We start from the raw sequence: 22398 nt of genomic DNA, 5'->3' as shown, positions 1-22398 counted from the left end.
AAAGGTCAAGTAAAAAAATCAATCGACGATAAATTACTTTGAAAAAAAAAAAAAACACCAGAAAACTTAATTTTTAAAAACTTTTCATTAAGAAAAATGTCAAGCCCACAGAAGTGTGTAGAGAATAGTGTAATGAGGGCAGCCCGGTGGCTCAGGGGTTTAGCGCTGCCTTCGGCCCAGGGTCTGATCCTGGAGTCCCGGGATCGAGTCCCACGTCGGGCTCCACACAGGGAACCTGCTTCTCCCTCTGCCTGTGTCTCCACCTCTCTCTGTTTCTCTCAGTCTCTGTCTCTCTCTCTGTCTCTCACGAATAAATAAATAAAATCTGAAAAAAAAGAAAAAATAGTGTAATGAATTCTCCTATTCTGTTAGCCAGCTACAATAATTACTTCATTACCAAAAACAAGTCAGTCTCGCTTGATCTGTTTTGGGAGGGAAAAAAAAAACCCTTACTTCATATCCTTTTATCCCTAAGTATTTTAGTGTATATATATATATTTTTTTAAATTTTATTTATTTATTTATGAGACACACACACGCAGAAGCAGAGACAGGTAGAGGGAGAAGCAGCTCCATGCAGGGAGCCTGATGCAGGACTCGATCCCGGGACTCCAGGATCAGGCCCCGGGCTGAAGGCAGGCACTAAACCGCTGAGCCACCCAGGGATCCCCCTAGTGTATATATTTCTAAAAGATAAAGACTTTTCTTTTAAAAATATAAATATAAAAACTATTATCACACTAATGTCTTAATATTTACACAGTATGAACATACCTTATACTATGAAAAGGTTAAGATGGTAAGTTTTTGTTATGTGTATTTTATCACGTTTTTTTAAAGTCAATGTTCCAGTTTTCCTAGTTGTCTCATAAATGTTTATTTTATGTTTACTTTGTTCAGATCAAGATTCAAATAAGGTCCATGTGTTGCAATTAGTTGGTCTTTTAAGTACTTTTTATACTGAGTCCACACATCACTCTCCATTCTTGCTATTTGTCACAGTGCATTTGTTGAAGAAACCGAATTTTGTCCAGGAGAGTTTTCCATATCCTGTTTTTGGTGACAGGATTGCTTCTGTTTTAAGGACCCTGGAGGATGGGCCAGAACTCCCACAAGCAAAGCTGGAGAGCTCTTAAAACTCTTGACATTCAGGCCTCACTCCAGGCCAATTTAATAGTAATCTCTGGAGATGGGTTCCAAGGCCCAGCACATTTAAAACTTCCCAAGTGACTCTGGTGTACAGTCCCATTTGAGACCCACAAACCCTGGAGAGAACAAGGAGTAGGTAGGTCTTAATGAAAAACTGCTGGAGGATGATACGGTGCCTGGATGGCTCAGTCAGTGGAGCCTATGACTCTTGATCTCACACTTAGTAAGCTTGACCCCACACGTAATATAGAGATCACTTAAATTTTTAAAAATTCTTTAAAAAAAACTGCTGGAGTAGAGAGACAAAAAAAATAACAAGATCTCTTAAGGAAATTCAGTTATATCAAACACAGAAATGAAATGTGATTTACCAGCCTTTAAAATTCAGAAGTGGGATCCCTGGGTGGCGCAGCAGTTTGGCGCCTGCCTTTGGCCCAGGGCACGATCCTGGACACCCGGGATCGAATCCCACGTCGGGCTCCTGGTGCAGGGAACCTGCTTCTCCCTCTGCCTGTGTCTCTGCCCCTCTCTCTCTCTCTCTCTCTCTCTCTCTCTCTCTCTCTGTGACTATCATAAATTAAAAAAAAATGTTTTTTAATTCAGAAGTTGAGTTGAAGGAGATGTCACTAGTGAGACTCAAATTAATGACCAGGAAAATCATACAAACAAAAATAATGCAAAACATGAAGTACAGATTTAAAAATACTGAATAAGGGGATCCCTGGGTGGCGCAGCGGTTTGGCGCTTGCCTTTGGCCCAGGGCGCGATCCTGGAGACCCGGGATCGAATCCCACATCGGGCTCCCGGTGCATGGAGCCTGCTTCTTCCTCTGCCTGTGTCTCTGCCCCTCTCTCTCTCTCTGTGACTATCATAAATAAATAAAAATTTAAAAAAAATAAAAAAAATAAAAATAAAAATACTGAATAAGAAAGAAGAGACTTAGATAGTAGTCTAAGCGTATTTGACATGCAGTAGTAGAAGTGTTAATAATTAAACAATCTGGGGCGCCTGGGTGGCTCAATGGTTGAGCGTCTGCCTTTGGCTCGGGGCATGATTCCAAAGTCCCAGGATCCAGTCCCACATCAGGCTCCCTGCATGGAGCCTGCTTCTCCCTCTGCCTGTGTCTCTGCCTCTCTCTCTCTCTCTCTTTCTCTCTCTCTGTCCCTCATGAATAAAAGCTTTAAAAAAAAACTAAACAATCCACTTTTGCAAAGAAATACTGAATTTATATTGAAAGGCCTCAATTAGTTCCAGGCATAATCAGGTTTGTTTGGGTTTTTTTAGTTAGTTAGTTAGTTAGTTAGTTAGTTAGTTAGTTAGTTAGTTAGTTAGTTAGTTAGAGCAAACATGTATATGGGGTGGGGGGTGGGGGAGCAGACTCCCTGCTGAGCAAGGGGCCCAATGTAGAGCTCTATCTCAGAACCCTGGGATCATGACCTGAGCCAAAGGTATTTACTTAACCAACTGAGCCACCCAGGCACACTGAAATGGAGGATAGTTCTGGAATGGGGCTGACCTGTCTGCATTCCTGACAATTTCCCAGTGATCACTAGTCCTTAGATCATACTTGGGGTAATACTCTGAATAATAGCTTCTGTGAAAAGACAATATCATGAAAAAAATTAATGATGGAGGAGTGTTCTAGATCCTTTGAATAAATAAGACATTTTAAATATGAGTAGGATATTATACAAGGAAATTATTGATAATTTCCTTAAGTGTGATAATGATAGGAGAATGTCTTGGTTCTTAGGTGACACATGCTTGCATTCAGGCAGTCCTTGCTTTGGAGGGTTTCCGTGTACGTGAATTTAGGTACATGGTTTAGTTAAATAACACCAGTGTCCCAGCAACATAGCTGAAATATCATTTACCCATGAGTGATTGCATAAAGTTCTAACTACTTGTTGCTAGCTCTTCAGTCCACAGATCACTACCTAAATAACATCTGTGCATCATGATCAGTGACCAGTTGTGTCACTTCTTTCAAAGTGTGTGGATGAATGGCCACTTGTTATCCAGATTAGGTGCAGAGGGCAAAGTGTATAACTTTGTTATCTCCTTGTCTCCCAGCCATAAACACCTGTGACATTAAAAAAAAAAAAAGTAACTGAAAGAGTCAGCGGACCAGCCAACATGTAAATGCAACACGGGTGGCCTGGCTGGCTCAGTCAGTGAAGCCTGCAACTCCTGATCTCAAGGTTTTGAGTTCAAGCCTCACATGGGGTGTAGCGATTGCTTAAATAAATAAAACTTTAGAGACCCCTGGGTGGCTCAGTGATTAAGCGTCTGCCTTTGGCTCAGTGCATGATCCCAGAGTCCCGGATCGAGTTCCACATCAGGCTTCCTGCATGGAGCCTGCTTCTCCCTCTGCCTGTGTCTCTGCCTCTCTCTCTGTGTCTCATGAGTAAATAAATAAAATCTTTTAAAATAAATAAATAAAACTTTAAAAAATAAATGAAAGTGGTAAAAACATGATAATACATGGTGATACCAGAGATAATGGGCATTCACTGCTGGTTGAGGAAAAATCTTGTGCTAACAGAGGAAAAGCCTTCAAATTCTGCATCCCTTTAGTAAATAAGCTTCAATTCTAAAGACCTATCCTGAGAAAATTCTGAGCACTTTATTTTTAAAAATTGGCGACAACTTAATGCCCAAAAATAGGACACTGCTTCACTTATGAGATAGCCATAGCCATATAATTCCATATAATGGAATGCCAGGGAACCATTAAAAATATTAAAGAAAATTTAATGATGGGGGCAGCTGGGTGGCTCAGTGGTTGAGCATCTGCCTTCAGCTCAGGTTGTGATCCCAGGGTCCTGGGATTAAGTCCTGCATCAGGCTCCCCACAGGGAGCCTGCTTCTCCCTCTGCCTATATCTCTCCCTCTCCCTCTGTGTGTCTCATGAATAAATAAAATCTTTTAAAAAAATGTAGTGATGTGAAAGCTAGTCTGGATATATTAAAAGTGATAGTTTATATTCCAAATGTTAAGATTTTCTTAAAATCTCTAACTTTTTTCTCTGCCTCTCTCTGTGTCTCTCATCAATAAATAAATAAAATCTTTTATAAAAAAAGTGTAGCTTCTCCGTCCGGCTCATCTGAGATCATGCAAAGACAGGTGTTCTTAAATAACTTGCAAGGATCATCACAAATCATTCAATAGTTTAAGCTTTCCTAGCCAAGCAGTTTAAGGACTGCAGGCAGAAATATAAATATAAACATTGTATTAACCAGGTCCCTGGTTATGCAAGAATTATTATGAAACTCCCTAATTTTCAGTTTTCCATGGTAGTAAAGGGCCAAATAATGGAAATGCATGAATTATACCTTCACCTTTGTGTAACGGTGTCACCTTCTTCTATGGTCTTCCTGTCTAGGCGATCTTCCTTGCTTTGTTCAATTCCCTGATGCTGAGCAGGATGCCGTGGCTTACCAAAGAGAAGGAACAACAGACAAGGAGGATCTTGGCACTCGTGGGTAATTCCAATAGTTCTCTAACTACCAGCATCTGGTTTTGCAAAGAACAAATATCGGAACAGTGGACATCCAGCCATGTCACTGACTCAGATTTTTCTGTACCGGAGTCTTGCCTCTCAATAGCTGGCTGTTCCTCCTCCATCCACTGCCTGAGACAAACCAGTGCCTCACCGACACTCACGCCTTTCTCCAGGGTCCTCTCATGTTCCCTCAGTGCTTTACTCTGCGTCTGTGTCCTACATCTCCTCCCGAATCTCTCTCACTCTTGAGGCCCGGGGGCTGTTTCCAACCACTCACCACCTGTATCGGATACCTTCATATTGTCTCAAATCAGATGTTCTCCAATCAGGATGGCCTGCCCTGCAAACCCCTTCTTGACTATATTTTCTCATGCTTTAAAAAAGTTTGTTTATTTATTTAAGAGAGAGAGAGAGAGAGAGCAAGAGGGCAGATGGAGAGGGAGAGAGAATCCAAAGCAGATGCTGTGCCAAGCACAGAGCCTAACGTGGGGCCAGATCTCCAGACCCTGAGATCATCACCGGAGCCTAAACCAAGAGTCAAGCGCTTAACCCTAACTGCACCATCCAGATGCCTATATATTTCCTCCTTTCCAAGAAGAACATCCCCACTCTCTAAAAAGGTCAGAGTAATTCTAAATTCCTATTTCTCACATTCAGTCACTAAGCCTGAGGGAAACTGTCCTTTAAATAAGCTACGTCTATCGTGCAGGTGAACCTCACAAACACAATGATTAGCTAAAAAACTAACACAATTCTTTAATTATGGGAAACAATACAAGTATATATACATATATACATACATATATATATACACACACGTGTGTATATATTTTTTTAATGAAGAAATGCATGAAAATTATAAACTTAAATTCAGGATTAGATTAGCTCTCTGAAGGAAAGGAAGGGATACCATCCCAGATGAACACTATCAGACTTTATAAGTGGCAATTACATTTATTTATTTATTTATTTATTTATTTATTTATTTATTATTTATTTATTTATTTATTTATTTATTTATTTATTTATTTATTTATTTATTTAAGAGAGAGTGAGCATGAGCAATGGGAGAGGGGACGAGAGTCTTAGGCAGGCTCCAGGCCCAGCATGGAGCCCAATGCTGGGCTCGATCTCACAACCCTGAGATCACGACTTAAGCTGAAATCAAGGGTGGGATGCTTAACTGACTAAGCCACCCAGGCGCCCTGAATTTTTATTTAAGTAATCTCTATACCCAACATGGGCCTCAAACAACCCCAAGATCAAGAGTCACATGCTCTTTCAACTGAGCCAGCTGGACACCCCATGCGATAGCTATTTCTTAAGCTTGGTGGTAAACACATTACTAAGGGGTAAGTAATTACTTACAAGACTTATAAAAATTAATCTGATTTCCAACTGCCTTCCTAGTTCTCCTTTCATTTATCTGTGCTCTTGAATTGCTGTTCCCTCTGCCTAAGAGGTTTTTTTTTTTCATGTTCATTTGGAGAATTGTATCTGACTCATCCTTCAAAACAAGTGTCAAGTTTCACTCTGATACCTTCTCTGACTTCCTTAGGAGGTTTATTTTCTCGTTGGTGATTCCCCAAGCACTAGGCACATACTTGCTGGTAAGTTTTATGTCCTCTTCTAATTCCTTCTTTCTCTCCATCTTGATTCACATGTCTCTGGATACTTCTCACAGGGTGGTCTGCAGACCAGCATCATTGGCATCTCCTGGAATTTTCAGAAGTGTGTAATCTTGGGTCTCCCCTCAGAATCTAAATTTGAGCAAAATTCCCGTGTGATTCCTGTGCCCACTGAAATTTGAAAAACACTGCTATAGAATAGTACTCCCACCACGTGGTTTGCTGATTGGAACTGTTTGTTTCAGGGATCCCTGGGTGGCTCAGCGGTTTAGCGCCTGCCTTTGGCCCAGGGCGCGATCCTGGAGTCCCGGGATCGAGTCCCACATCAGGCTCCCAGCATGGAGCCTGCTTCTCCCTCTGCCTGTGTCTCTGCCTCTCTCTCTCTCTCTATGTCTATCATAAATAAATAAATAAATCTTTAAAAAAAAAAAAAAAGAACTGTTTGTTTCTCATCCAAGATAAATACAGAAATTGAGAGTACACATGTAGAAAGTTTTATAGCAATTGAACAGACCAGTTTTAGACATATTGTGTCTAATTTTCAAAATGGCATTTGGATTTTACATACTCCTATTTTACTTCATTTTTCCAATTATTAATTTTTAATATATTTTATAAAAGTATCAGCACCCAGGGCTGGGTTAGTGGCACAGTCAGTTGAGGGACCAACTCTTTGTTTCAGCTCAGGGATGGAACCCAGTGATGAGCTCTGAGCGCAGGGTGGAACCTGCTTAAGATTCTCTCTCCCTGGGATCCCTGGGTGGCGCAGCGGTTTGGCACCTGCCTTTGGCCCAGGGCGCGATCCTGGAGACCCAGGATCGAATCCCACATCAGGCTCCCGGTGCATGGAGCCTGCTTCTCCCTCTGCCTATGTCTCTGCCTCTCTTTCTCTCTGTGACTATCATAAATAAATAAAAATTAAAAAAAAAAAAAAAGATTCTCTCTCCCTCTCCCTCTGCCCCCATACCTCTCTGTCTGTCTCTCAGAGACATAAGTATCAAAAAAAATAAATAAATAAATCCCCAGTGGACTGCAATTTTTTTTAAATCCTTCATGATAGTTTGAGAAGTGCCATGAAGATAGCTTTATTCTTTGTTTTTTTTCAGCATTTAGCAGGAGGTACTCACAGAGTTTCACCAATTGTTTTTTTTGTTTTGTTTTGTTTTTTGTTTTTTTTTTTTTTTAGTTTCACCAATTGTTGATGAATAACTGCTTAATGAAATATAACTACTTTTTGGCCTACATTTACGTTTTTGACAGCAAAATGCTCACCATTACCTGGCTCAAGAGATAAGAATAACCCCATCTATGTAGCTCCAGCTGCCAACAGTCCAGTTAAACGCCCAGAAAGAACCATGAAAGAGAAGAAACTCTTCAAGCTGACAGGAGATATTTTGGGTATGGAGAGCAACCAGTAATGTGTCAACCCTGCAGCATGTTTCCCAGCCACGAGGATGTGAGAAGAAAATGAAAATAGAGGACAAAAAAAAAAAAAAAAAAAGGAAAAGAAAAGAAAAAGAAAATAGAGGACAGTGAAAAGCTATTTGAAAGTACTCACCTTGAAAAAATAGGCACTCTAAGGCGGTGTGGTAAATGGGAACTTGGGAGTTGTGAGATGTCCACATGAGCTTGAATGAGTCCTTTCCTCCACAAACAGAAATTAATAACACAGATTGCTCTGTGTGCTTCACAGGCTGGAGGGGGAAATGAATATGCTTTCAAAACTGGCTCTCTGGTTCAGCACATCCAGTGAGTGTTTGGATTATCAAATTTCCTGGACCAAAAAAGGCCAATTCTGTTTTTAATCTGCCTTCCCTTTCTTGTGAACACACTCCATAGATAGCTAGAGAGAGAGAAAGGTTGGGGGCAGGGGTGCATTTAGTTTTAAAAAGTAAAATACAACCATTTTTATGTGGATTTTGTGTATCTTATTTCAGGTAAAATTTCTGAATAGTGGCAGAATAATTCTGGGAAGAAATATGTCAATATTTGTAGATATTTGTAGGTACCACTACGTGCTAGATACGCTGGCTCATCTGTTTACAGTTGTTAGGTTGAACCATATGGAATTGCCAAGGCTTAGGAATCATGAGGGAGAAGGTGTAGAGAATTTCGAAGCTAACCACTCAACTGTGATTTATTTTTGCCCTCCTATCCTAGTACAAGTCCTCTTCCTTATCTTGTTGATGACCACAGTCTACTCAGCACAGAATTCCAATAGGTTTTACCTCCATCAAGCTCTCTGGAAGAGCTTTTCCCGCCGTTTCTCAGAGATCAGACTTCTGAAGCATTTTTACTTGTGGGCCAATCACACCCTCCTTCCTAGCCTTTATGGGGATTACAGAGGTATGGACACATAACCCACTTCTCGGATGCTTCGTGTTCAGTGTTTTCTACCAGTTACCAATTGTCGTAACTTTATTTTTATTTTAAAGATTTTATTTACTTATTCATGAGAGACATGCAGAAAGAGAAAGAGTCAGAGACACAGGCAGAGGGAGAAGCAGGCTCCTTGGAGGGAGCCCGATGTGGGACTCGATTCCAGGTCTCCAGGGTCACGCCCTGAGCTGAAGGCGGCACTAAACTGCTGACCCACCCGGGCTGCCCACTTTGTCGTAACGTTAAATCTTTTTTTTTTTTAATTTTTTTTTAATTTTTATGATAGTCACAGAAAGAGAGAGAGAGAGAGAGGCAGAGACACAGGCAGAGGGAGAAGCAGGCTCCATGCACCGGGAGCCTGACGTGGGATTCAATCCCAGGTCTCCAGGATCACGCCCTGGGCCAAAGGCAGGCGCCAAACCGCTGCGCCACCCAGGGATCCCGTAACTTTAGATCTTAAGTAAGCTGTATTCTGGAAACTGTTGTGTTCATTTATCTCAGGATTGATGGCTTCCTTTTGGGATCTAGAGCATCTCCTATGTTTCTAGGGAAAGAAACCTAAAAGACTTATCTTAATAAAGCTGGTTTTAGTGCATTTAGAAGAGTTTTTACAGATGGCAACTCCTATGCATTGTACATTGATTCTTTTTTTTTTTAAGATACTTATTTTATTTAGGGAGTGAGAGCGCCCCTGTGCAGGGAGGGGCAGAGGGAGAAGGAAAGAATCTCCAGCAGATTCTGCACTGAGCACTGAGCCCAGCAGGGCTCAGATGACGGGCTCAGTCTCACACAACCCTGAGATCATGACGTGAGCCAAAATCAAGAGTCAGACTGAGCCACCTAGATGCCCTGCGTGTTGATTCTTTCTAGTTCAGCTTTGGATGGTGACGGTTCTAGGTTCAGGGCACATCATATGTGCGATCTGTAACTCTGTGCTGAATAAAGTACTGACCAAATAAAAAGTGAATCGAACCCTGGGTGGCTAAGGCTAGTGTCATCATGATAGGAATGATCCTCCTCTTAGAGTCTTTGGCTCTGCAGTATAGTGTCCAAAGACACAGTCTTGGAAGTCAGATTGATTAGGCTCAGATCCTGGTGCTCTACCTATTAGCTGTGTGTTCTTGGGTAAATTACAATCTGTTGTGCCTCTGTTTCCCCATCCATATGATGAGGATAATGTTAGGATCTGCCCCATAGGATTGACGTGAAGATTAAAAACTCCGTAGATCTTAGAACAATGTCTGACCCATAGTATACACTGGATAAGTGTCCATCATTATCTTTAACTGGGGCGATTGGGGCTCTGGCTAGCGGAACCACAGAGCGTCCATGAGTTACCCAGACAGGCTGAGGAAGAACAACAGCAATCTGCAGATAAAGGAATATAATGAAGGAGACCTGAGGTGAAAGCAGTACCAATTGCCCCTAATGTGATTTATCTCTTCAACTACTAACAAATCTTTACTTTCAATTTTTTTAATGTTTTTTTTTTCTATAGATTTTGTTCATTTATTTGAGAGAGAATGAGAGCATGAGCGCCTAGGCGCCCCTATTTTTTTCTCAAAGATTTATTTTAGAGAGAGAGAGAGCAGGCAAATAATATCTGCAAGATGAATACCTTGAATGTGCTAAAATGTGCATACATTCTTAATTTAAAAAGCTACTGCCAGACTTTTCCTTATTGTACCGATTAACACTCCCATGAGCACTGCAGAAGAGTCTACTCACGTCCCCAACAGCCCGGTGAGTGTTGGTGTTTTCAGACAATACCCAGAGCTTTAGAGTAGATGACAGGCTTTGCAAGAGCAGTCTTGAGAAATGCAGGTCAAAACTAGAGGAAGGTACCATTTCCCACCTCTCATTTGGACAACCTTGTCTCTGCTCGTGCCCCTCTTCATTCCATCCTCCCCATCGTATTGTTTTCAAACATAAATCTGATAGGATAAGTCCTATCCCACTTACAATTCCAGACCCCTTCCGGAGCTTACAGGGGAAGGCTCCCGCCCCCCCGCAACATCTAGTCCCTCCCTCCTATCCCAGCCCTCCCGCCCTCCCGGCCTTTCACCAGGGGCTCAGGTGGGTATGGATCCGCTCTGGTCTCTGGGTGGACAGGCCTGACTACAGAACCATGTTCAGAAGGGCTGGCATGGGACAAGGGTTGGAGCAGAGCAGGCCTATTACCAGGTACAAGAAAGTGGGGTTCCCACCAGATTTCTGGAGGGTTCCTTCGAGGTCACTGGGTGAGCCCCTGGGCAGGCAGGATGGGCCCTTGACTGTGGCTGAGAGGGACTGAACTGAGTCCCAGGCCTCTTCTGGATCCACAGCCAGGGCTAATGTCTACAGACCTGGTTCTGAAGGGATATATGAATGTGTCCCCATCAGGTCTCCTGGTGGGCAGGACTGCTCCCTGACCATGGCTGGAGCCAGGTTAGAGGGAAGTTTCAGGATCTGAAGTCAGACAAGGTTGGTAGGCTTGTCTCCAGGAGCACTGACAGGTGTGTCTCCCAGCAGGTCTCCGGACTAGCAGGTCTGCTCATGTACTGCAGCCACGTCCAGCTGAGGGCCGTTTCAGGATCCTTAGACAGATTGAGTTTGGTGAGCTTGCCTCTAGGGACCCTTGGACTGTGTCTGAGAGGGATTGGCGCTCAGTTAGGACTAAGGTCTGCAGACCTGTTACCTGAAACACTGGCAGGAGAGACTCCTGGGTCCCTTGGCATATGGTGCTGGTGGCAGGACCAAGACCTACAGGTGTTGTGGCCAAGTCCACAGGGGGACAGAGCTGTTTCTTGGTCTGTTGTCAGGACCACAGTGGGTGAGTCAGCCATCTGGGCATGGACCTGCCTTCCCAGAGTGGTTTGCTGGTCTTGGGCTCCACTGGAGTTTCACCGTTCCCTACCTTTGGACCCCACAGCTCCCACAAGCCACTTTCATCTGCAGCTGGCTGCCAAATTATTGTTGCTGAGAGGAGATACAAGCAAGGGCACCTCCTATTTCACCATCTTGCTGATGCCTTTCAGTTGATTCTCATGATTTCTAGATCATCTATTTATCACTTACAAATTATGATCATTTCACTTCCTTATTTTTATACCTCTTATTCTTTTTTCTTACCTGGTTGCATTAGCTAGAAATTCCAATTATGGTTTTTAAAATAGTGGTGAAATGTGCATTTTGGGGGCACCTGGGTGGCTCAGTCAGTTAAGTCTCTGCCTTTGCCTTCGGTCATGATCTCAGGGTCCTGGGATCAAGCCCTGCATTGGGCTCCCTGGTCAGCAGGGAGTCTGCTTCTCCCTCTGCCTCTCCCTTCCTCCCTCCATCCCGCTGTGTGTGTGTGCGCGTGCGTGCTCTCTCTCTCTGTCTCTCTCAAATAAGATTTTTTTTTAATGTGCATTTTCTGTTACTAACTTAATGAAACATTTATAAAAATGGTTTCTTGTACTCTTTTGTTAGGGTTTATTGCTGATGGGAACTCCTTTCTTTTGGGCAATGTTCTGCTTCGTCAGATTCGCATTCCCAGTGCCGTACTACTTCCAACTGGAATGTCTCCCCACGAACAAGTGAAGCTATCTCCCCAAGATCAAGAGGATACAGAGAACTATGGAGTAAACTGGGGCCCCCCTGATACAAACATCACAAAATCAGACAGCATTTGGCATTATCAGAATCAAGAGATACTGGGTGGCTATCCTATCCAAGGGGAACATGCCACTTACTCAGGAGGAGGGTATGTTGTGAAACTTGGAAGAAGCTCCAGTACTGCAATCAGGTGAGCAAGCCTGAGCCCTGGACAAGGGAACCAAGATATGTCCATTCGTCCATTCTTAGGACAATTACAGCTGCTATAATGCTACTCTGTTGTCTGTAACATTTGTAGACACTTCTTAGGCTTTTAAGGCAATCTTTTAGTTTAAAAATTCCTTGTTCTGGGATCCCTGGGTGGCTCAGCGGTTTGGCGCCTGCCTTTGGCCCGGGGCGTTGGTCCTGGAGTCCTGGGATCGAGTCTCACATCGGGCTCCCGACAAGGAGCCTGCTTCTCCCTCCTCCTGTGTCTCTGCCCCCCTCTCCCTCTCTCTCTCTCTCTCTCTCATAAGTAAATCTTAAAAAATAAAAAATAAAAAATAAATTCCTTATTCAACCTCAAACTACAGATATGTTTTAGTTTGGTAGTTTTCCAAGACTCTTTTTTTTTTTTCTCGTCTGGGAAAATACCTACCAGTTTCAATTCAGATATCTCTTGTTTAGGCAAACTGTAATCTTCAAATTCAACAGGAAACATTGCCCTTCATGAACCACAATCAATTCAAAATTCAGAGTCAAATTGCTGGAGACTTTAGAGTGGTTTTGTATGTCTATGTGATAAGAATCTTTGTCGTCATATATGAAAGGGCTTAAATTATCTCATTTAAATTTATATCAAGAATTTACTCAAAAACAATGATGCCAACCAAATAATGACATTTCCACTCCTCACACTTCCCAAAACTGAATAGCTATTAATAACAAGTAGCATTTAGGGGCACGTGGGTGGCTCAGTCAGTTGAGCATGTGCCTTCACCTCAGGTTATGATCCCAGGATCCTGGAATTGAGCACCAGGTCGGGCTCCCTGCTCAGTCTGCTTCTCCCTCTCCCTCTGTCCCTCCCCACCACTCATGCTCTGGCCTGCTCACTCTCTCTCAAATACATAAATAAAATTATAAATAAAGAGTAGCATTTAACATTTAGAAGTAGAAATAGAGTAATAGAGGTAGTTGACATAAAATAATCCTATCCTAGATGTTTAGCACCACATACGTTTTCTTGATCATTTAATCTTAGTATGAATGCTATTATGAAAACCTTCATCTTTATAGTCTTCTAAACTTATATTTTACAGTAGTGAAAGTTTGAGCATTAGTAATAATATTTTATAAGTAAACTAGATTTGGAAATGCAGCTTTGCAACTGGTCTGTGATATTGGAAATGCCAGGGCACTTTTCTCCTTTGCAGGGTTAAATGGAGAAAGTCGCTGGCCCTGTCCCCCTTTATTTTCCCAGTGTTCTGCAGCATCTTGAACAGAGCCACTGGCTTGACCATTGCACCAAAAGCCTCTTTGTGGAATTTGTGGTCTTCAATGCTAATGTGAACCTGTTCTGCGTAGTGACCCTGATTTTGGAGTCCAACAACATGGGTATGAAGGTCTCATCTCTCCTCTCCCTCTGACCTGGGTACTTCGGAGCTGTTTCTTTCTTCTATACCATTAAAATACAGTATTTTGGGCAGCCCGGGTGGCTCAGTGGTTTAGCGCGGCCTTCAGCCCCGGGGTGTGATCCTGGAGACCCAGGATCGAGTCCCACATCGGGCTCCCTGCGTGGGGCCTGCTTCTCCCTCTGCCTGTGTCTCTGCCTCTCTCTCTCTCTCTCTCTCTCTCTCTATGTGGGTTTCTCACGAATAAATAAATAAAATCTTAAAAAAAATAAAATACAGTATTTTAATTAAAGTTATAATACATAATTTTAAAAGTAAAATAGTTCAATACCAAAACTAGACATCTTCTCTTCCTCCCTACCTTATTCCCAGAGACAGTTAGCTCCAGCTATTTTTTTTTTTTTAGCTCCAGCTATTTTAACTGGTTCTTTGAAATTTAAAAATTAACATGCTTATTACCTATTTCATGAATTTTCAGTTTTAGATATTATCTATTTCTTTCTTCCTACGATGAACATTTAACTTTCTTATACCCACATATTACACACACACACACACACACACACACACACACTCTTTTAGCTTTCCTTATTCTCCCAACATAGTAATAATTATGGTTTAATATTTCCATTATTGTGATTATATAAATGATTTTTCAAAGATGAACCATATATTACAATTTCTTTTCTTCTACATTTTCCTTAGAATTTATAATTACCCTTTGCAAGGATCTATCATTGATTCATCTCCAAACTCCTCCTAGAAGTAAAAATCTCATTCTGTTCAAGAAGTATCAAGCAGCCTTTATCATTTTATCTTGCATTTTATTTTTTTAAGATTTATTTATTTATTTATTTATTTATTTATTTATTTATTTATTTATTTATGATAGAGAGAGAGAGAGAAAGAGACAGAGAGAGAGAGGCAGAGACACAGGCAGAGGGAGAAGCAGGCTCCATGCAGGGAGCCCGACGTGGGATTCGATACCGGGTCTCCAGGATCGCGCCCTGGGCCAAAGGCTGGCGCCAAACCACTGAGCCACCCAGGGATTCCCTCATTTTATCTTTTAAAAGATAAAATGAGGGGATCCCAGTATCCTTGGAAATATACCTGGTGCCCGTGACTTCACATTCTCTCAACAATAGAAAATAAACCTTTAGTTTTAGGGTGGTGGAAGGCAGGATAGGCAGCAAATACCTCATTGTGAGCGATGAGGGAGGAAATCAGGGATCCAACTGCTTATGTTCCGATTTGCAATCAGTTCTATTTTCAGTCCCACCTGACCTTCAGAAGTACATGGTGCTGGCAGTTTTCCAGGCTTGTTTCTGGGTTTCCTACACAGCTGACTTTGGTTTCAACTTTCTTGAATCTGCTGTCGGTGTCATTCTGTTTTCCAGCTTCCAACACTTCGTTGCTGTCATCTACCCTCTTCTTTTACTTTGAGGTTTTTTTTCCTTTCACTATCATTTTAGTGGCATTTAATGAGATGAGAGGGAAACTTGTATATTCACTTCCCCTACCTTTAACAGGAAGTCTTTCCTAACCAAGCTTCCTCTCCGTCTTGTCCCCAGAACTTGCCACTAGTAGCCTTCCATTTACCACCAGGCGTTACTTCTGATCAGCAGTGTTATACTCAGCGTAGACCTCTGTACTTCCTTCTGAATGAAGCTTTATGAAGGCTTCCTGTGGTCTTTATAAGGTTTTTTTTTATTGTTGGTAACTACCAAAAAAATAGGGCTAAAAAGTAAACATGGGAAAATCCCAGTCTTAAAAGCTAATGATATGAAGTGGGAATTAATTTTATTCTCAAATGTACTTTCTCTTATACAATTCTAAAATTTTGGGGTTTAATGAAAGTTTATATTCACAAGTTCTTATATGTTTTTTTTAAAGGATTCACTTTTTTTTTTTAAGATTATTTATTTGAGAGAGAGAGCAGGAGTGGCAGGGGAGGGTAGGGGCAGAGGGAGAGGGAGAAGCAGACTCCCCGCTGAGCTGGGAGCCTGACAAGGGTTCATCCCAGGACCATGAGATCATGACCTGAGCTCAAGGCAGACGCTAAACCAACCGAGCCACCCAGGTGCCCCACCTTTCATGAATTTGTAAACAATAATCTCACTGTCCTAGCTGGAATCTGAGGCTTTTTAGTCTATCCTTATATAAATGACTATTCCCAGGATACCTAGTCTTCATGGGGTATTAATGCTTTATACTTAGAAAGTAGCTAAATTTGAAGTGGCTCAAAGCACTTTCATCATACTAATTTCTGAAAATCAATTTTATTTTTTTAAAGATTTTATTCATCAGACCGGGGTGGGGGGGCAAAGACCATAGGCAGAGGGAGAAGCAGGCTCTTTGCACGGAGCCTGATGTGGGACTTGATTCAGGCCTTCGGGATCACGCCCTGAGCTGAAGGCAGACGCTCAACCACTGAGCCTCCCAGGTGTCCCTGAAGATCTATTTTAAATAGCTTTAAATTCCATTCTCTCCACACTTTATATTGTAGTCATCAGTTCTCTTCCAAACACTATTACAACTAGTCAGTGCATCTGACTGCGTGCATGATCTGTTAATATCCATGACAGCTCTAGGGGAAATATCGTGTGAAATGTAGAGATTCAGGAACATTTGAAATAGGTGATCCAGGGGAGCATATGGGTGGCTTAGTTGGTTAAGTGTCCGGCTCAGGTCATGATCTCAGGTTTGTGAGACTGGGCCCCCTGTTGGGCTCCATGCTCAGCAGAGTCTGCGTGAGTCTCTTTCCCCACACATGTGCTCTCTTTCTCAAATAAACTCTTAAAAAAAAAATAGATAATCCCGGAACAGCTGCACTCATTTCAGAGTTTGAAAGGAAGAGGACACAAGCTTTGAAGACTCTTGACTCACAGGTGTTTTTTGTTGTTGTTAGGTACGTTCTTCACCTCGCTGAGGTTGGACACTTTAACTTCCTTTCAGGCAAAGAAGGACTCTGCCTGGTCTGTCATCTCACAAGTCGTCTACTACCTACTAGTCTGTTACTGTGCCTTTATACAGGTGAATTTAAAGTGTTAGATGTAAGAAATTCTAAGGTTTCCCATGTTATCCAGGGAGCTCCACAATGAGCTATTACTAGAATTAATGGCTATGACTTTGTTCCTTTCCAGGGCCTGAATTCAGCTAAAGGCTGACTGGCTTTCTACCAAGTAGCTCTTCCAGTTTCCCAGAGTTAAGGAATTAAGTCTGTAGAAAAGAATACTATTTTTTGTACAGTCGCATTATCCCTATATAAGGTAATAGCAAGAATGGAAAATATGAACAAATACTCAAAAGCACAGGTAATGGCACCAAAAGCGAATTGATCTTAAGCCAACACATCTTCAGGCTCAATAACTAATTTGGAAACCTTTTTAAATTTAAGCAACCTGAATGAAGGAATGAACATATCCAAGAAAGTTGTATTAGAGGAAGCCACCTTTTCTGTAAGCCACAGCTCTTTGTGACTCTAGAGCAGAACCAAGACCATAACCCATTGTGTCCAAGTTAGATTTGACAAGTACCCAGCTTAATCTTTTGCTGGTGTTAAAATATTTCATTAGGGAAAGACCTGGCTAATCTTTAAGGCAAGCAATAGTGACTGTGGTGTCCGTGTGTAGGGTCATCGGCTGAAACAGCAGAGGTGGAGGTTCTTCACTAGGAAAAGAAACATTCTGGACATGAGCATAATCCTTATTAGCTTTGTCCTCCTGGGTCTGGAGGTGAAGCTTACTTCTCTGTGTAAGAAAAACATGGCACAGTACCACTATGACCGTGACAGGTAAGGAGCCTGAGCAGCACAAGCTATTTCTTTTCAATGTTTAAAGTTTCACGGTTACACAGAAGCATTCTTTCAAAGTCCCCTTCCTCCTCCACTGCTCTACAGACCTATATTTGTATAATACCAGAGTTAAACATAGACCTCGGACTAATGTCCACAGCTGAGAAAACAAGAAACTGTATTGCTAATCACATTGAAAAGCTCTTCTACCTTTATAATAGGTATGTGCTTGTCAAGGATAATGCATTTAAATTTCACATAGCAAGGAGCTGGAATTAGTTATACTGTGCACCCTGGCCAAAGAATCCTTTAAATAGGGATGCCTGGGTGGCTCAGCGGTTGAGCGTTGAGTGTCTGCCTTTGGCTCAGGGCGTGATCCTGGAGTCCTGGGATCGAGTCCCACATCAGGCTCCCTGCATGGAGCCTGCTTCTCCCTCTGCCTGTCTCTGCTGCTCTGTCACGAATAAATAAAATATTTTTTAAAAATCCTTTAAATAAAATCACAACACAGTGCATTTTCTAAATCCAAAGAGGGTTGCTTTCTTTGTAGGAATGTTCATTCATTTGGGTATCCGTTAATAAGAGACATCCTGGTGCCCCTCTGGGTACCTTCTCGGTGTTTCCCATGGAGAAGAAATCTATTTCCCAGACTAAGTATTGCCACATGGTACTTTACTTTCTCAGTGGCTAGTAGTGTGGACTGCTAATCTGTGTAATGAGAAACTGTCCCAGGTCAGCCTTACAGAGGATCACTTATGCAGAGACACAGTGTCTGTACAGTTTAAATGGTGTTGACAGTTGGGAGTCCATCTTGCTGTATGGCACTGCCTCGGCCTTAGACACTGAAACCATTGTGATCAAGTGCCAACTTGCTCCATCTATGGGAGTCTTTCCAAGTAACCTACTTAGTTGCTGCAACACAAGATTATGAGTATGTTCCTCACATTAACACTCTTCACGTCGCTTATTCATCATCTTTCTGCTTTCAGCACTGTTAAACCTATTAAATCAATTACTCCCAGAGAATATAGGATTAAAGTGTTATGGAAAACAGACTAGCATAATGTCACATCTCATTAGGTTAAGGAGGAAGGAGAGGAGGGATTGAACTCAAACCAGAGCAGTGGAGGAAGCTGCCCTTGACTTGCAGGATGAATTTTGAGTAATCTGCTAGGGTTCGTATTTCAGGGTTTCTTCAGCTGTCTCCCAACCAAATCCATGATCTTTGGCCAATGGTCTCACATCCACAAGGACCAGAGGCCATGCTGGAAAGGGGAGTTCTTACATCAACCAGTGTTTGACCTAACAGGACGCACAGAGCTGCTGCAGGTCAGCAGGGGAAGCACTGCGGCAGATGGCATCCACTTCTGCTAACTGTCGGCCTTCCTTGGTACAGGTTCATCAGTTTCCGTGAGGCAATAAAAATAAACTCAGCAGCCATTCACCTTATGGGCTTTCTGGTTCTGTTGGCAACTGTTCGGCTGTGGAACCTGATGCACCATATCCCCAGGCTGCAGGTCATCGGTACAACACTCAGCAAAGCCTGGGACGAGGTGGTGGGCTTCTTGCTGGTCATCCTCATCCTGCTGACAGGCTATGCCATTGCTGTAAGCCCACATTCCCAGTGTCTGTCTTTTCCTAAATGCTCTGGCCTTGGAATCACACTCCTTCCCTGAGAAAGCACTGTAGGGAAAACCACCAGTTCAAGTTGACAGTTCTGGAAAGAACAGTGGAGTAAGCAAGCTGGTTTGTAGTCGTAGCTTCATACTTAATTAGCAATATGATTTAATGCAGACATTAGTCTCATCTGCTAAAATTTAGCTCACAGGTTGATGTGAAGGCCAAATAAATTGATATAAAAATGCTATGTAATTATGAGAAATTTTTTTCTGTTTAAAGCATAGAGATTTGAATGGCCACTACGGCATTTCTTTGATTTCCATTCCCTTTGGTCCTATGTTGGGCTCCTTATCAAGCCAGGTGAGAAAGAACTGAAGTCAGCTCTAGAGTGCTCTACCCTCTGACTAGTCTTTCTCCTTTTCAGTTTAACCTGCTGTTCGGATGGAGCATTTCTGACTACAGAACTTTCTTCAGCTCCGCAGTGACTGTTGTTGGTCTCCTAATGGGAATCTCTCATCATGAGGAGGTGAAAACCATCCTGGTTTCCCAGCAGGAATGATTCCATTTGTTTTATTATACCTAAGGGAAGAATTTGCTTATAAAACCAGTCCCTTCTGTACCACTGCACACTAGAAAAGGGGGAGCGTGTAGATACTTTTGCCTTCCCATGTTATGGAGCTATCTATGCATATGACTTGAGTGGCTATTACTCTCAGAAATATGTCCTTTCCAAGCACCTAGTCCCAATTTCCTGACAATCTTTTTGCCAGGACCCTCGGGCCTGAATTTATGCTCTTATAACCTAGCCAGATTAATAACATTATTTGCTGTTTGCTTGTTTTTCTAAGATTTTTTTCATGAGAAACACACAGGCAGAGAGAGAGGCAGAGACAGGGAAAGCAGGCTCCATGCAAGGAGCCTGATACAGGACTCGATCCTGAGACTCTGGGATCACGCCCTGAGCCAAAGGCAGATGCTCAACTGCTGAGGCACCCGGGCGTCCCACTGCTTTCTCAGTGGCCCTTTAAAGTGTACAATGAAAGTGACTTGGGACATCAGGTAGCTCAGCAGTTAAGCACCTGCCTTCAGCCCGGGGCGTGTGATCCTGGAGTCCCAGGATGGAGTCCCACATCGGGCTCCCTGCATGGAGCCTGCTTCTCCCTCTGCCTGTGTCTCTGCCTCTGTCTCTCTCATGAATAAACTCAAAAAAAAAAAAAAGTGACTTTTAAGAAAAATAGGGAGATACAATTCCAAAAAGAGCTGCAATATTTCTGTTCATAATAAATGCTCATTTCAGAGAGACTGTTCTCTCCCCGAGGATTTGGGCACCTCGCCCAATATATAGGTTTGATCAGGACATAAAAAACTATTTAAATTAGTTTAACTCTTAAGACTTTCATGAAGTTAAAAAAAAAAAAAAAAAGACTTTCATGAAGTTTAACTTTCTGAACAATATAGAACTCAAGAGTTAGGAATAAAAATGGCAAGTTTACAGTTTCTTAATAGTTTCTATTGTGAAAAGTTCTCACCTAAGATCTACAAAAGAACTTTTATGGTTTTAGGTTCAGTTAGTACTTTATGCATTCCAAGGGTGAAAACTTCATTCCCTAAGACTCTTAAGGAAATAACAAAACAATAAGCTTTTGCTAACACCTTTTCTACTTTAAAAAAAAAAAAAAAACCTCTTTTCTGCTCTAATCATAATCATATGATATGAAGGGAAAATGGAGTATACTTATAGGGACAAGTCTTAGCAACACAGACTCAGATTTTACAAGTTATATGGTTGACCTAAAAGTATCTATAATTAAGCAATATCTGGTCATACAGAAGATTTCCACCAGTGGTATTATAAGCATTCATCCTGAGTTGTTAGGCTGCTGCTGTTTTTTAAACAGTATCCTAGTGGCAATAGTGAATGAGCCAATACCATGGGAAAATAAACATCATTTGTTACACATGTAAATTAAAATACTTATAGAAACTACTCTAAGAGTAACCCTGTATTTGAGAATGGTCTGTGCTAAAAAGAATGGCAAAACTCAGTCCTCATACTTTTAAACATAGCATACAACCCCCCCCCCCCAAAAAAAACCCAAAACTAAAATAAAAGCCAGTTTTTTATGGTTAACCTGTTTAATTCTATTGGAATGCTCCTGTGTTTATAGAGGTTCTTAGTATGGCAGAATTTTTATGATTTCTGATATTTATTCTCTCAATATGCTTTCGCTCTTTCAAGCTTCTGTGTTTAATTTTCCAGAACTGCCAAAATTCATATGGGCTTTGAATCATTTATAGTGCCACTATGACTTACCTTTCTTGTGGAAGCTCTGAAGTGTCAATTATTTTTATACCCATCAAGTTTGTCATTCATGAAGTTCTGTCCTCTCAAAAGCATTTTCAAAGTTTTTTTCTCCTTAGTTTCCACCAAATATCTTATGTGAATATATCCCAAATGTTAGCATATAACTTATATTTTTAAAGTAGAAGTTAAACTGTCAATATTTAAAACCAAATATTCTATTGTCTCTTCCCAGGTTATCGCTTTAGACCCAATCCTGGGCTCCTTTCTGATCATCACCAGTGTCTTCTTGATGGTACTTGTGATCATTAACCTTTTTGTTTCAGTCATTCTCATGGCCTTTGGTAAAGAAAGAAAGTCCCTTAAGGTAGGTAACTCAGTAACTGAAATATAAATTTGTCATGATTTTATCATTAGAAAAGCTGAATTGTTGCTGACATAATGCACAGTATCAGCATAGTCCCTTTAGCTCTGGCAGTCATTTTCCTAGGACACCCAGTTTACCAAGACTAACTAAATGATGTTCTAAATCTACTATAAATAGCTGGTCCTCAATTATTAAGCAGCAGACACACTCCAATGCCTGACAGTAAATCATTAAAAGAAACAGTTATCTTTACTATTAAAACTTTTTTATTCTTTTGGTACCTTCCCCCTCCAACATTAGCATCAATTTTAATTTAATTCACTCACTTCTCTCCTGTCTTTCAATAGACTCTGAAAGAAAGTGCACTGATAGATATGGTGCTACAAAAGCTCTCCAGTTTGCTGGGAATCCAGCAGCACCAGAACACGTGAGTAAACAGCCATGATAACAATGGCCATTAACACTAAGG

General features: G+C 41.6%; 1 protein-coding gene and 1 long non-coding RNA gene across 13 annotated transcripts in view; one reads left to right on the top strand and one right to left on the bottom strand.

Moving 5' to 3' along the window:
* Positions 1-22398, top strand: part of PKD1L3 (polycystin 1 like 3, transient receptor potential channel interacting) — a 67232-nt gene that overhangs the window by 40876 nt on the left and 3958 nt on the right. For 9 of the 11 annotated variants that reach the window (XM_041770667.1, XM_041770668.1, XM_041770663.1 and 6 more), the window contains 11 exons: positions 4535-4634; positions 7543-7680; positions 8443-8628; positions 12112-12427; positions 13697-13830; positions 16756-16880; positions 17480-17640; positions 19037-19247; positions 19685-19786; positions 21798-21929; positions 22277-22356. In XM_041770667.1, coding sequence (XP_041626601.1) covers positions 4535-4634; positions 7543-7680; positions 8443-8628; positions 12112-12427; positions 13697-13830; positions 16756-16880; positions 17480-17640; positions 19037-19247; positions 19685-19786; positions 21798-21929; positions 22277-22356 — 1685 coding nt within the window. Of the gene's footprint in view, positions 1-4534; positions 4635-7542; positions 7681-8442; positions 8629-12111; positions 12428-13649; positions 13831-16755; positions 16881-17479; positions 17641-19036; positions 19248-19684; positions 19787-21797; positions 21930-22276; positions 22357-22398 lie in introns of those variants that run through there. The other 2 variants (XM_041770670.1, XM_041770671.1) reach the window with 2 other exon arrangements.
* Positions 285-16837, bottom strand: LOC121499694. 2 transcript variants are annotated; one of them, XR_005990214.1, is made up of 4 exons: positions 15045-16837; positions 7841-7976; positions 6259-6414; positions 285-325 (listed from the first exon to the last, which is right to left on the bottom strand). It is a non-coding gene; the product is annotated as an uncharacterized LOC121499694 (long non-coding RNA). The 2 variants fall into 2 exon arrangements; XR_005990213.1 differs by lacking the exon at positions 285-325 and adding an exon at positions 4507-4585.

Source organism: Vulpes lagopus, chromosome 10 (assembly GCF_018345385.1).
Source record: "Vulpes lagopus strain Blue_001 chromosome 10, ASM1834538v1, whole genome shotgun sequence".
Taxonomy (NCBI): Eukaryota; Metazoa; Chordata; class Mammalia; order Carnivora; family Canidae; genus Vulpes; species Vulpes lagopus.
The sequence above is the reverse complement of the archived record's forward strand: the minus strand, read 5'-3'. Positions and strand labels throughout refer to the sequence as shown.